This window comes from Corticium candelabrum, chromosome 9, assembly GCF_963422355.1.
Source record: "Corticium candelabrum chromosome 9, ooCorCand1.1, whole genome shotgun sequence".
Lineage (NCBI taxonomy): Eukaryota > Metazoa > Porifera > Homoscleromorpha > Homosclerophorida > Plakinidae > Corticium > Corticium candelabrum.
Window position 1 is genome coordinate 3,382,436 of NC_085093.1, and position 14,409 is coordinate 3,396,844.

At 43.5% G+C, this 14,409-nt stretch overlaps 4 protein-coding genes across 4 annotated transcripts; all 4 read right to left on the reverse strand.

Annotated features, from left to right (window-relative positions):
- Positions 1–594: 594 nt before the first annotated feature.
- On the reverse strand, positions 595–1,970 carry LOC134184563 (heparan sulfate glucosamine 3-O-sulfotransferase 1-like). The gene is made up of 2 exons (XM_062652294.1): positions 1,168–1,970; positions 595–1,116 (listed from the first exon to the last, which is right to left on the reverse strand). The coding sequence occupies exons 1-2, from the start codon at positions 1,951–1,953 to the stop codon at positions 868–870; spliced, it is 1,035 nt and encodes a 344-aa protein (XP_062508278.1). The 5' UTR covers positions 1,954–1,970; the 3' UTR covers positions 595–867.
- Positions 1,971–2,112: 142 nt separating this feature from the next.
- Positions 2,113–3,933, reverse strand: LOC134184570 (F-box/WD repeat-containing protein 5-like). The gene is made up of 3 exons (XM_062652303.1): positions 3,825–3,933; positions 2,530–3,751; positions 2,113–2,466 (listed from the first exon to the last, which is right to left on the reverse strand). Exons 2-3 carry the CDS (start codon positions 3,735–3,737, stop codon positions 2,253–2,255), a joined length of 1,422 nt encoding a protein of 473 aa, XP_062508287.1. The 5' UTR covers positions 3,738–3,751; positions 3,825–3,933; the 3' UTR covers positions 2,113–2,252.
- Positions 3,934–5,067: 1,134 nt separating this feature from the next.
- LOC134184588 (uncharacterized) lies at positions 5,068–7,333 on the reverse strand. The gene is made up of 2 exons (XM_062652322.1): positions 6,876–7,333; positions 5,068–6,156 (listed from the first exon to the last, which is right to left on the reverse strand). The coding sequence occupies exons 1-2, from the start codon at positions 7,237–7,239 to the stop codon at positions 5,345–5,347; spliced, it is 1,176 nt and encodes a 391-aa protein (XP_062508306.1). The 5' UTR covers positions 7,240–7,333; the 3' UTR covers positions 5,068–5,344.
- A 2,229-nt stretch (positions 7,334–9,562) lies between these two features.
- On the reverse strand, positions 9,563–12,424 carry LOC134184853 (uncharacterized). The gene is made up of 2 exons (XM_062652617.1): positions 11,885–12,424; positions 9,563–10,512 (listed from the first exon to the last, which is right to left on the reverse strand). Exons 1-2 carry the CDS (start codon positions 12,333–12,335, stop codon positions 9,743–9,745), a joined length of 1,221 nt encoding a protein of 406 aa, XP_062508601.1. The 5' UTR covers positions 12,336–12,424; the 3' UTR covers positions 9,563–9,742.
- Between the last annotated feature and the right edge of the window lie 1,985 nt (positions 12,425–14,409).

Genomic DNA, 14,409 nt, shown 5'->3' on the forward strand with positions numbered 1-14,409 from the left:
GCATGATGTCGCTAAAAGTTCTGAGTCTAGGTGACCGGGTAAAGGTTATTCAGCTGTCTGAGAAAGGAATCTCAGCGAGGCAGATAGCAGGCAGGTGGCAGGCACATGTCGTAGACACTGGACAACATGGCATTGACACAAGTGACACTGAAGATGATGATGATTATGATCCACCTCAAATTCGAGTTCAAACTTACAAACAAGCCGTAGAGCTCGCGCATGACCTATTCCAGTTTTTACTCATCAAAATTGATCAGAAAATGCTGGATTTGGTTGCAAAGCTGGAAAGTGTGGTGCAGAAGATGAGTTTGGAAGTCAGGCAGCAGCAAACTCTATCCAGTTTCTTTCCCTGTCACAGTAGCTAGCTTTGATTAGAACAGTCTGTAACCACATGGACGAAAAACAGTATTTACATTGCACAAAACAAGAAACGAGACGTTTAGCACTTTGTAAGTTCCGTGTCGTGGTGGTCTGGAATGCAGGGCTATAGGTGTGTGGAAGCGCAAGGTTTCCTCTACTAAGCGACCACCTGTCCTAAGCGACCGATACCCCTGGGTCCCACAGGTGGTCGCATAGTACAGGTTTCACTGTACTACTAGTTAGTCGCATTCAATACCGATCATGGTTGTCATAAACTACATTATAGATCTAAGCTTGCAAATTCTGTCCAACTAAAAGTCAGTAGACTATATCAATTGCAAACAATGTACATAAACGAATCTGGTGATCAACTCAAGCCGGTCATTAAAGATTAATCGTTAATAAGTGTCTTGAAAAAACTCAACCGTCATCTGTTTCCCTAATAAAAGTCATGTGTAGTGAAATCTGTGGCTGTACTTGACTGTGATTAGTCATCACGAATATCTGTCATATATCCCAGTCGACTGTCATCCCTGTCATTTTTACAAACTTACTGTTGTACGGACGAAAGAACATGTACAACTTCTCTAAGAGACTCGCATCGATTTCTGGATGTCGACGACCCTTTGTGCTACCCAAGCAGTGTGACACGTTGCCACTGTGACCCTTCCTAATGCAGAAAAATCCAAGAGTAGAATTGTAGTTGAAAGAATTCTTCCAATCAAAGCTCTGGTCCAAACCCAGAAAGGAAGATACCTGAACATGTAAGATTAGTAACGAAAACGCAAAGAGTATTGCCTTGTGTACTTTTATCATCTCGGTTGTCGGATTTCTAATAAGGTTATCACCATTGACAAAGTGTATTTCACTTGGCTCGAAAACGTTCAACCACCTTTCGAGAAAAACAGAATAGAGACTAATTCTGATAGCTGTCCAGTTCGTGTTCACTTGACCATCGAGGGTAAACGCCTTCTGGACGAAATTATCTCTAACCGTTTCACTGTCAAATGCACTGATTCCTTTCTGTACCAATTTCTGCGTGAAATCGGATATGAGACGACTCACAGGTTCCCGTACCACCAACAGCAACTTAGCTTTTTTCCCCACTGTTTCGAAATAATTTTTGATTCTCAACGGAACAGAAGGAAAGATGAAGTAGGAAGGACTCTTTTCACCAGTCAATTGTCCGTCTCTAGACGGCGCCATCTGGCTGACATACCACCCAAGGCCTCGTCGGAAGTTCTCATCTCTGTCAAAGTAGTGCACTTCCGGTCCAGGTGATACAACTTGCGGATGCAAAGTAATCATCGACAGCAGGGCCCTCGTGCCGCTTTTGCGAACGCCAACAATAATAAAGTCGGGTGGGCGCTGTTTACCTTCTGGTGCAGTCGACTTGTTGGACTGCTCGAGTTGTTTCCAAGTGTACTGTAGGCCTACTCCAAATCCAACTCTTGCGCTTGCGTGTGCGGCGTGGCTGCAGCTCCACCGAGAGTTTGAGATAAACGTCCGTATTATTGAATAAACGAGTAGCGGACAAGTTAGTAACACGCATGCTAGAAAACAGGCATTCACCTTCTGTCTTCCAACTCTCATTAGAACAATATGGCGGACGGGTTCGCGTGGCCAGACCACTTGTGTGTTGATATCAACAGACCAGTTTAGCGTCAGCTCCAGACCTTTACCTGTATGTGCTACTGCACGTGACAGGTTGACTAGACGTGATCTCTACTAACTTATCATCAATTGATTGCTGCAGTTCCGAAAATCATTGCTGGGCTAATTTCAATTATTGGTAGTCACATATTTCACACATTCACACTATGATACATAATTCATTATATGCACACATTGTTTAAACACACTCTTGGCTATTATATTATAACAACATAAATTTAAAAATTTGAAACTCTAAGTTCCTTGCAAGACCTTACGAGATGTCGAGAATGCCATACTCGTAGGGTAAAATCATCGCTTGCACTAACTAACATGCCTTCATTCCTCGGATTAAACGCAACTGCGTTCACCACATTGGTGTGACCACAGAGAGTAGCCAATTTGGCGCCAGAACGCCTGTCCCATACGTGAACCAGTCTGTCCTCAGCCCCACTAGATAACAAAATTTCATTCACGCAATGATACAAACACGATTTATTCCTTCTTTTGTCTGACCTTGCAATGTAACTCTCACTGACGTCAAGATGAATAATGAAGCAACTCGATTTGGGGGTGTAACACTTGTGACCACGTAGCATTTGAACGAGTTCCAGTGAGTCAGAACGATACACTCGAACTTCTGCGTTCTCGGAAATATCAGGTTGTAGCAAGTTTGCGTGTGCATCAGTGTTTGTAAACGGTCGACAGTTGATGTAGATTAACTGATTGTCGGGAGACATTCGGAGGCCAACGACGCGTCCATTCACTTCACAAACATTCTTGTGAGTCGAAGTTATAAATTCTCGATTAGATGAAATCGGAGGCAACCTCTCTGTTGTAACATCACAGCATGCAAGTTGGTGACCACAACGATATGTGTCTCCTTTGCTATAGAATAGGCGATAATCACTTCCACAATTGGAATGACTACTGCCAGCTTTCATATCAACCAAAGGCATGCTTCTTATCTGTCGTATACAAGTGCCCCGTCTATTATAAAATCGGCCAAGTTGTTTGTAGTCTCCAGCTTGTCTTCTTGCATTTGAACAATAAAGAATGCTTTCAGAACCACCCGGTTCAAGACTGCTTGCCATAATGTCGCCATATGCAAAATGTTGTGAATCAAGCCAAGTTGAGAATATGTTAAGTGGCCGAGTGACAGCATGAGAGAGAAACTTTTGTTGTTTAAGATCATAGATGTAGACAATTCCTCCTGTGGGGATATGGTCAACAGTGCCATACACTAGCAACATAGTATCATCCTGATTGAATTCAGAGTAGACAGTATGTTTATATGGCAACGTCAAGTCAGAAAAGAACACGAGCGTGTCGACCAGGTCAAGGGTGTATGCTGTTGTGACTGACCATAAACATGCCGTTGCATCTTTGGACGTGCTGCAAACCAAACGTCCGTTGTGACTAAACGAAACATGTAGAACCTCATCAGAGTGCTGAGTGGCCACCTGAACATTGAGACTGGCCACATTATCTCTAAAGCTGCGATACACGTCAAGAGAAGCAGGTGTGGAACGACTAAGGCTGTCATCAGAAGGAAGTGGTTGGTTGTATGGATAGTGTAGTGAGAGGAGACTCTTCCAGAGATATTCATCTTGGGATAGCACGTGCCAACGTTTACACACTTGTCCTAGAGAGACAAGATCTTGTTCTGACAGATATGATAATATCTTCAGTAGAATTTCGTCTGGAATTCTTAACCAAGACATTAGGAAGATGGAACCTGTGAAGTCACGTGAACCAAAAGGTACATGTTAGCTATTACCAATCAATACCATCAAGCATTTTTCAGTAACCTGTTTCTCTAAAAAAACTACCACCTACTATCGTCAAGTACAGGATTCTTCAAGTACAGGCCAGGCAGCGTTGTGGCTTGAAGAACACGACACTTACACGACAGACCACATTTTGTTTACATTGATATCAACACACTCTGAAACCTGTACGGTTTTGAGAAATGCGACGTCGTTGGCTGGTTAGAAATTCGACAGTGGCAGGACAACGTTAATACTCTGGAGAGGACACTGGGAGGCAGAGAACGGCTTTCGCGTGGGAGTGTGGTTGAATGCGTCACTGTGCTCTCTGTCTACAGTACACTGTACTGGTAAGTTTGCTAACGTCTACAATGTTCTAGTTGGCATAAAAATGAGCTATGTTTAGTACAGCTAGCTAAATTTCTGTTGTCATTTCTGTTGCACGTGGGTGTGGCACTGAGATGATGCGAATGAATTACTAGCTTCTACATATAAACATAGGGCAGAAGCGGAGAGCCAGCCAAAAAACTACCGTCGTTATGGCTCGACACAAATAATTCACTTTTTTTGCCTTTTGAATATTTTGTCAGATTTTACTTTTGCCTAGGGGAATGAGCAGTTTAGACTGTTACTGCTATTGTAATTTCTGGCAATTACATGTACCAGTTGTAACATCTGACAGGAAGCCAATGTTTAGAAAATGATCTCATCTCTTTGTCTTCATTGTGTGGCTGCTTCAGAGTGAAATGTAGTACTGAAGGTACACTGTAGTACTAAAAACAGGGTGGGGCTCTATGCTTGTGACTTGTGTAAGGGGTCAGAAGCAATGTACAAGTGACTTACTATAGCTGTCATTCTAATTTCAATGTTGTTTTAATTTTACCTTTTTTGAGGTAGTGTCAAAAATAGGCGAAGTTAATCGACTTTAAATTAGTAGACAGGAGAAAGCATGTTTGCTCCTCTTTGTACGGTGAAGTTTACAAATTAGATAGTAGGGTCAGCTTTAATACGCTGCTTGAATTACTGTCCATGCGGGCAGCTCAGTAGAGTTTTTGGGCATTAATCATGTTACTGGACAGTCTGACGGAAGTTATCAATACTGTATGTAGGTGTAACTGGTTATGATAACTGCAGATGTTGCTGCATGATTGTGATGGTTGTAGTTAGGCAATAAGGCCAGTTAGCACTCAATTGATTAGTAGTTGCTGTACAACTAATTTTGTCTAACTGCAGAGGGTGGGTGCAGGGATAGCTTTGGTGAGTTGGGTTTGCAAGATCACACCACTTTTCAGTACTGTAGTATTTACTCGTCTAGACTGTGGCAGTCGTTGACTCAAACTTGGAAGTCACAACTTACTAACATTCTATTACCATTGCAGTAAGATATATGAACGGTTTGATCTAGAGAGAGTATATAGACCATGACATGGTACATTTACTTGGACTTGTGTTGTCACAGGAAATTTGCAATGCCACACCAACAAAACATAGTCCACTTGTAGTGGTCACAACCAACGACTAACATGCACCGTTCATGTTCACTTTTCATATTCATACAGTGCTCATTTTTTGACGGACGTTGAAGAGCATGCGTCTTTGCTTAATTTGGCATCTGCAATAACCAACCGGATTCCTCGTGAAAACTCACTGAATGAGTAATAACTTAAGAATGGGAGGATTCTGTTGAGTACTTTGATGTGAACGAGACTCCTCAGTCTGTGATATGTTAGTTTACGACCTATGCCAATGGCGAAGACGTCAATTGATTCTTTGCCTGGTCGCTGGTGCAAGCTTTCAGCCACTTCCTGAGGGTTACCTCCAACATTGTGTTTTCCATCAGTTAGTATAAGAAGCTTTTTTGTACTGTTTTTTCTCATACCATGGCTCTCATTGAAAATGGCGTTACTGATGTGTAGCAGAGCGGCACGTGTGCCAGTGTTACCGCCAGTGTAATTGGTTGTCAGTATGCTATCAACTATGTCTCTGCGGCTGTGGTGATTACTTGCGGAGTAGTTGAAGTCAAACACGGTGACAGGACTATTGTCGAATGTCACTAAAGCGAATTGGATTTCTGGAGTCCCACATGTGAAGCCATTGCAAGTGTGTTCTACCAGCGAGGCCACATCATTGATAGTCGAGTTGAAGTTCTTGGCGCCAACGCTGCCTGAAGCGTCCAATAGAATGGCGAGGTCGATAGGATCTGTAAAACTGCAGTCTTGAGGTTGCCGGCGATTTCTTACATTGTCATGTGATTCTTCTGTGGTATCTTTACTGGACTCGTTTGTTGGTAGTTGAGAGGTGGAATCAGATGGTCCAAAGCGTCTAAATATAAGATTTAGAACAGTGGTGGCCTTCTGTCTTGTTGTAGGTGGACCTGCAACACAAAACAGAAATATTAGTTACATGTTGATGTAGCTGGGTTACGCAGAGAAAGAACTGAGGATGGTGAGCTTCAGTCAAGGTTGACCATGCCAAAGAGGGAAAGTACTCTTCTGTTTGGACAGTTTTACTTGTACTATCTATAGAGTGTAATCAAACAGCTTTGTCTGTTATTTTTGGGGGTACGTGTTACTTCATGGTGCACAGTGACAACAGAATCGTTTTGCTTTGACATGAAGACAGATGAAAGAATGGGCTAGTGACTGAGAGAACACTCAAGTAGCTGTTTGATCCTCTTCCTTTTGTCCCTAACATTATTCGCCCGTTTGAATTAAGCAAGGCAGAAAGAAGCAATTGTGAAACGAGACTACAGTACCGAGGCTTCAGTTTGAGAAATGCAGCGAGGTTACAGAGTTGAGCTGCTTTACGCAGCTGCACAGAGTTCAGTCAGAGTCGTCTGACTTGACACACTGAACTAAATGACTGCTGCCGGTTGAGGTCATTGATAACATGATAACACTCAGTCACAAAGATCAAAGCAGGGGCGGCGGTACCAGGCAGGAGGGGCGGCTCCAATATCGGGATTGGGGGCATCGCTCTTCCAATCCTGGACGATGATCGAGGAAAATAATTTTGGGAGTTTTGTTAGTTCAGGGTTAGTGTTAGTACTGCAGTACTTATATTACTACTGTTAGTTTGTGACAATGTACTTACATTGATATTGTTCTTCATTGGCCCATAGCGACTGACATGCAGGGGGAGCAGCTGAAAGTTGAGGTCGTTTGATGTACTTGTACAGTCGTCTTTTAGGGCAAGATCTGGCGGCGGTTCTATTGGCCCTAGAGGTAGTATCACCAACGAATTCGAACTCTCCGTACTTGACATCTGGAACTTCCATACATTCTACACACCATCTCTTGCAGAGATTGTCGAAAACGTCCGGTGGGCTGTTGGTACAGACATCTGTCAAAACGTCGCAGTTTGCTGTTACTGTGTTTGTCTTTGCGGAGTGACTTGGAGTTGCTTGCAGGATAAAGAGAATGGTAGACAGAGCGAGGAGTTGTACACGTAGAGTCATCGTCCTTGCAACGCACAGTTGAAGTCAGTTGATCTATAGCCATAAAATGGCTTTGATATGCGATGTCACTTCTTTTAATGTGGGTGCCTCGACAAAGGAGTGACTGCTTCCCACAGTATCACGACCTCATGCATGTTGTGTTAGGGTCGTATTATTGTTAGTATGTGTTGTGGAACTAACTACGACGTTCACGTCATTGACACCAACTCTTCTTATACCCGTTGTTCCACATTACAGTAGATCTTCTTGTGGTTTTACGCCTCTACATATTGCTGTATTTCTTGTCAAGGTACTAGGGTTAGTACTGTACTTTATCTACTTCTCACACTCGTCTAGATGTGCCGTTTGCGCTCAAAATTTGAGGCAGATAACGTGTCTAACCCCCGTGTTTATGTTGGTGGCCAGTGAAAACGTTGACCTACGGATGGAAATAGATTTTTGTTTTGTTGGGGCTTATTCGTAAATCGCTGTTTGTTCTTGTACTGTTGCACTAGTGTATTGTGCAAAATTAACACGTTCAAGTGTTGTTGTAGATAGATAGCTGGGTGGTAGGTGAGACCATCTTGTTTACTAGTTAGCATGTGTCCGTCAAAACACTTTCCGCTTCTTGTTGAGGGGGTTCTGTAACACAGTTGACGGTCTTGTCTAGATCTTCACGAGCCTGGGACGTGCCAATGTTGTTGCATCAAAGACAAACGTGCGCCACTAGAGTTGATTAGAGGAAGTGTGATATCTCAATCCTGTTTGCCAGCAGCACGTACTACAACGGACTTTCCAATGTGTGCTAGATGGCACTGTATACATTTGTATATATACAACCGATGACGCTGATGTATCACTACAAATTGGTGGTTCTACAAAAAATAGATTTGGTTTCATCTGACATACGTTTTGTCGCTTTGACTCTCAAAGTGCGACTAACACTGTAGTAGCACTTGCACAAGCAGAAGTGGGGGTGAAAGACGTTGGAGCCCATGTCTGTAGGAGGCGCCATTTATGATTATGTTAGGTCATTGTATAGTAAACAACACAACTATTATACACAGATCTTTAATTCATACTAACTACCAGCAGATGACAGGTGATGGCATTTGGAAGCTATGAGGAACCACATGAATGTAAAGGGACATACAGTAGTTTAATTAATATACATGCCTTGTTGACTGTATTTTTTACCTTGTTTTGAAGTGTTTAACTGCTATATTAGCAGACTAAGAGAGATAGCAAGGTTGAAAGTAGAGACATCATCTCTACAGATGGAGGATAGGCGTGACACAAAGCGTTTCTTGAGATTGCCTTATTAGCTGCCATAGTAGTGGGCAAGTGCATGCTGCATATCTTGGGGTGTAGCTGAGAAAAAGTCAGCTTATGCACAGAAAGATGATAGTCTTGTATAATTTATTATAGCGCTATACTCCGCCCAAAGGACAGAGAGACACAAATTACACATGTTCACTTGTTCTATGTATATGTGCCATTGTGGGTGAGAGTAGGACATCTGAGGTGCATTTCTTTCATCTAATCCAACTAATCTGGATTAGACAGATTACTTGGATGAGGATTGTGACGTTTCTTTGATCTCCTCTGAGTTGTTGGATTAGCTCCTCCAGCTAATCTAACTAATTCAGCTGGAGCGATTAGACAGATTAGATGAGTCTAATCCGGATTAGTAGTCTGTCTGGATTAGCTGTATTAGATTAAGTAATGCACCCCTATACAGTAAGTTACGACTCTCTACTAGAGGAGTCTGCTGTCTAGGCAATCACAAACGCTTCAATCAATTTCAACTCAACTCTACTCCAGGAGCTACTGCCAACGAGTATTGCTTTTTAGCTTTCAATTGAAGCGACGCTCGACGAGAGGTTTATGCATGTATAGCTAGTACATATACTGTATCTGTAGCAATGTTGAGTGCTTGCTACTCAAAGCTGGATGGGAAGTACAACACGGCCGGCCGAGAAGTACAACGTTTCTAAGATGAGAAGTACAACACTCGGTCTCCTATATAAGATGGGAAGAAGTACAACACCCCTAAAGTGCTTGAAATCCAGGACCCTAAGAAGCGCTTTCTGATCCGGAAGCAACAGCATTTCAGAGTCCAAATGCTGTTGTTCCCAATGCCGTTTGGGAGTGGGAGAAACCATCATTGGCAACCATATAGAGAATATAACTCTAAAACCAGTCCGATAATGGCAAAGTACGCTAATTTACTATTTTTATTTTGTTTTTGTGAAGAGGTGGCGAAAATGGGCAAATATAGGTCGATTTAGAAATTTTGTTGATCTGCTGTATTGGTAGTTTCCTTGTGGTCGTCACAACTAAGTTGTAATTTTTTGTTTTATTTTGATCAATCAATAACCAGGAAATGCACCCCAACACATCGACACAAACAACAACCATGCACGAAGCCATGCACTACAACATCTGCCACATTGACCCAAACGACTACCATGCACCGGTTCGTATTCATTGTTCATTCCATTTCACTGTTCATATTCACAGTTCACTTTTTGACGGACGTTGACGAGCACGCGTCTTTGCTCAATTTGGCATCTGCAATAACCAACTGGATTCCTTGTGAAAACTCACTGTATGAGTAATAGCTTAGGAATGGGAGGATTCTGTTGAATTGTTCGATGTGAACGAGTTCCCTCACTCGCTCATATGTTAGTTTACGACCGATACCAATGGCAAAGACTTCAATCGAACGGTCGACGTACAAACTTTCAGCCACGTCTTTGGGGTTACCTCCAACGTTGTATTTGCCATCAGTTAGTATAAGAATCTTCTTTCTACTTGTCTCTCTCATACCGTTGCTCACATTGAATATGGCGTCTCTTGCGAGCACCAAAGCGGGACGGGTTCCGGTGTTACCACCTTTGTACTTCGTTCTCTTGATGTTGTCGAATACGTCTTTGCGGCTGCGTTGGTTTTGTGCGGAATGCTGGAAGTCAAACTCGATGGTAGGAGTGTTATCGAATGTCACTACAGCGTATCTGATTTCTGGGGTTCCGCACGCGAAGCTGTTGCAAGTGTGTTCTACCAGCGAGGCCACGTCGTCGACGGTGTGGCCAAAGGTTTCGTTGCCAACGCTGCCTGAAGCATCAAGTAGAATGGCGAAGTCGACCGGTTCGTCATACGTGCAGTTTTCAGCTTGCCGTTCTGGTCTTACATTGTCTCTTGTGGATCGTTTTTTACGGTCTTGATCAGGAGGTCCTAGACGTCCAAATATTTCGCGCAGAATATTGGCCTTCTCTCGTGTTGTAGGTGGACCTGCAACAGTAATTAATTAAGTTAATTAATTTTAAGCAATTTATAGTTGCATGGCAAAAAGAGAGGCCAGCCCGTAGGGAATTCGGTTCGTTTTTACTCAAAGTCGACTAAGCCAAAGAGAGGGAGTGCATAGTTTTTTGTGTGTGGAGAGTCCTGCTTGTACTTTAGCGTACACGTACTCAAACAGCACCCTTGGTTACGTGTTGTTGTTCTGTGGCACAGTGACAGCAGAATCGTTTTGCCTAGTTTGGAAACAGTAACTGTTGAAACTGTTTTAGCGGAAAGACAACCAGTGAAGTTTCTAGTTGTCAAATCTGTCTCGGACTGAACTACTGGCGCCGGTTGAGGTGTTGGTAACTCAAGCCTGGTTCGCAATATCTGCAGGAAGTGAAGCAGACCTGTCACCCAATCAACGACACGCTAAATTATCACCCCAATTCCAGGGTAAACAACTCATGCAGACACGTTTCCTCTTCTTTCTTACAGCTCGGTTGCGCCACGACCGTCCGGCACAGTCCGGCACGTCTCCGGCAGGTATTGTGAACCAGGATTCAAGCGTGCGACACAGAGACTAAAAGGAGAGAATTGCGCAGTCGCTGTCCAGGATCGCTCGACACGATAGATGGCACGTGTGGCACGTGTGCCAGAGTTTGTAGACGCTCCTTTAGCAGAGGCTAGCTAAATTTACTTACACGATTACTATAGTATTAGTACGACAATGTATATAGTCGACTTAAGCTCGGTTCACAATACGACGCTGACGTTGACGCTGACGTTGACGCTGACGCTGACGATGACGCTGGCATGAGCGTCGTATTGTGAACATGTCAACGTCGACGACGTTCGTCGCAGCGTTCGTCCAGCGTTCTTGACGCTGGAGTTGACTCGAGTTCAACTCTAGCGTCGATTCCGGAAGTGTACCAACGTAACCGGAAAACACGTGATTACTTTCTACAAATCAAAGAACAGTCACGAGACATCCTTAGGTAGCGAAAATGGCTTTCAGTGTCGTTCAGCCTCACCTCTGCAAGGAGATTATAAAATTCTCCCTGTTGCCGCCTTCGTTGAAAGATTGGTCTGACCCACATTTGCCGTTGTTGATATTCTCTAACTCTACGCCTACGGCGACGAATGAGAAGTAGAAGAATTACAATTTCTTCGTCCATCTACGATACACACGTGGTGTTACAATAACGTGCGTTAGCATGCGCTCAACGCTCGAGTATCCAGACAGGTGCTGACCAACGTCTCCTGACGCTCACGGAAAAATATTGTGAATGGTACAACGTCATCGTCAGCGTCAATGTCAACGTCCAGCGTCATCGTCAGCGTCAACGTCAACGTCAGCGTCGTATTGTGAACTAGGCTTTACATCGAAATTGGACTTTTTTCTCGACTACATGTAAATGACATTCAGGTGGAATGGCTGTAAGATTGGGTGGTCTTTCGTACTTGTACAGTCGTCTGCCAGGACAAGAATGAGCTTCGGTTCTGTTTCTTTTTGGTTTTTCATGGTAACTAGTGAGTTCGAACTCCCCGTACTCGACATCTTTAAAACAGTTGATACACCAATCCTTGCACAGAGGGTAGAAAGAATTCGGTGGATCTAGGGCACACACGTTTCGTCGAAGCTCGCAGGTTTCTGGGCTTAGTTGGCCGGTGGAATCATTTACGTTTCCTACGTCTAGTGTCTTTGTGGACTCGTTTTCATTTCTTGTATCCAGTGGGATGGTGGACTCGTTTACCGATTCGGCATGCCCTGGAGTTTGTGAGATGAAGAGAATGGCAGACCAAAAGAGGTGTCGTAGAAATAGAGTCATCATCTTGGCGACCCACAGTCGGACTCCGTTGATCTGAACTCAATTGGCCTTTGAGCCGCGATTTCACCTTTTAATACGAATGCTTCGTGTCAAACTGAAAGGAGTGGCTTCTACACACGACGCCTTTAGTGTGTGCTAGAGTTGCAGCAGGCAGTTATCGCTTTGTGTGAAATAGCGGTACTGCAACACGGATGCATACAAATATTGTTAGGTTTTTCGTATTTCAAACATATTTGTGCATTTCCGTGTACAAAGGTTCGTTTGCGATAACATGTCTAACGCGTTTGTGTTGGTATAGCTCGTAGAAATACTAACCTGTAGATGGGAATCAATTTTGTTTGGTTGGAGCTTCATCGATCGGTTTTTAGATCATTGTTCGTCGTCTTGCTAGACCGTTGTTGTAGACGCAGTGTTTTCGTATCCAACAACGTGCTGCAAGCTTGACACAGAGTGGTCATGTATCTGCTAAGTATCTGCTATGTTGGGAAATGACACCGTCCTGTCTTCTTGTGTTAGTGCCGTTTTCACCTTTCGTACAATCTTGTTGTCGACTTCCGTTTTTTTTGCTTTTCACCTCTAGCACAGTTTGCCATCTTGTTGATCTCCGTCAGGATTCGCCGTGCGGGTGTTCTTTACGTCAACGGTACTTAGTGTCTTGCTGGCAGAACATGTTTCAAGAATAGCAAACTTGCTAGTTCCAGCCTAGAGATCAAATTTTGTTTGCGTCTCTCGTACAATCTCGTTGACGTCTTCCGTTCCTCTGCTTTTCGCCTCTAGCGCAGTTTACCATCTTGTTGATCTCCGTTAGCATGCGCTGTGCGGGTGTTCTTTGCGTCAACGCGGCAAACACGCGTCGATCACTATCTAGATATATAGTGTTGATTTGAGGCATTGCTAGGTCTTGCTGGAAGACCGTGTTTCAAGCATAGCAAACTTGCTAGTTTCTGCGTAAAGATGAAATGACACTGTCAGGGTGCCGTCGTTTCGCTGTTAAATTTGGTTTATCCGGATGCAAATCACTTACGGATCACTTGTAGCAGGGAACGGCAACGAGCAGGGAACCGCAATAATCATGGAGACCTACTGGATTTGTGAAGTGTAGTTCCAGTGTAGGATCCAGTTTTATCTGACAGGTATTGATTAGTGTGTGGGTAGTACTAGTCGCAAGGTGTGTACAATGCTTCACTATAGCGCCACAAGTAGAGGTGAAGAGAAAGACTTAGAGGGCTTGGTGCTAGAAAGCAATTCAGTAACACAACTGTTTTCACTGATCTCTGATGCGTAGCACAGCAGTGTCTACTACTCATAGTCCGTACTACTGTAGACTACTAACCTCGACACTAGGCCTTCCTTCGCTTTCGGTGGTCCTTCCACGCGAGGATAGCAACGGGGCAGTATTGTGGTAGACTACTACAATGCAGTGCTACTACTAAAGCTGCTGACAGGTGTTGCCAATTGGAAAGACACTGCATGCAGTGGAGTGGAATATTGAAAGGGACGTATCTGTTGTGACGGTTTTGGCTTGTCTTTTTCTAAGTGTACAGCTATTATATATACCAGGCTAAGATAAAGAAATTGTAATGTCTCATTTGTTGCTTGCAGTAATATGCCGGATATTTCCAGGCAGCAAAGTATGAGGTGAACGTCCTGTTTTCTTGTGATTTGTTAATGTCAAAGAGACCGTAAACACAACAGCAGTAGACTAGAACGCCACAACCAAAGTTCTAGTTTTATGCGTTTTTTTTTAAATGTTATCTACTTTCTCTCCTTCAGCTTCTGTATCAGTAATTAAGGCCCATGTTTTCATCACCGTTGATGCTCGTTTCCTCCTTGTGTAGAATTGATCTTAATCTTTCATAAAGGTTTGCAATATGATCATCTTTGATTATTCCACAGTCGATAAATGACTGTTTAAGGAGTTGTTGCCCTGTTCACAACAAACTTGGGATCGGAATACGCCAGAAGCCTGCCACTCGTTTCTTCCACACAATCTGCTTGTAGACGTTCATGAGTTCTGGTGTCATGTAGCCCTTTTCGTAGACTTTCACAACAACATCATTCGGACACTTTCTTAGGA

Coding starts and splice junctions, on each gene's coding strand:
- LOC134184570 (XM_062652303.1), bottom strand. CDS start 3,737: ATGTCTTGGTTAAGAATTCCAGACGAAATTCTACTGAAGATATTATCA. Junction 2,467..2,529: donor AGTGAGAGTTACATTGCAAG/GTCAGACAAAAG, acceptor TTTGTTATCTAG/TGGGGCTGAGGACAGACTGG.
- LOC134184563 (XM_062652294.1), bottom strand. CDS start 1,953: ATGAGAGTTGGAAGACAGAAGGTGAATGCCTGTTTTCTAGCATGCGTG. Junction 1,117..1,167: donor CGACAACCGAGATGATAAAA/GTACACAAGGCA, acceptor TTACATGTTCAG/GTATCTTCCTTTCTGGGTTT.
- LOC134184588 (XM_062652322.1), bottom strand. CDS start 7,239: ATGACTCTACGTGTACAACTCCTCGCTCTGTCTACCATTCTCTTTATC. Junction 6,157..6,875: donor CAATGAAGAACAATATCAAT/GTAAGTACATTG, acceptor TTTGTGTTGCAG/GTCCACCTACAACAAGACAG.
- LOC134184853 (XM_062652617.1), bottom strand. CDS start 12,335: ATGATGACTCTATTTCTACGACACCTCTTTTGGTCTGCCATTCTCTTC. Junction 10,513..11,884: donor GAAAAAAGTCCAATTTCGAT/GTAAAGCCTAGT, acceptor TTACTGTTGCAG/GTCCACCTACAACACGAGAG.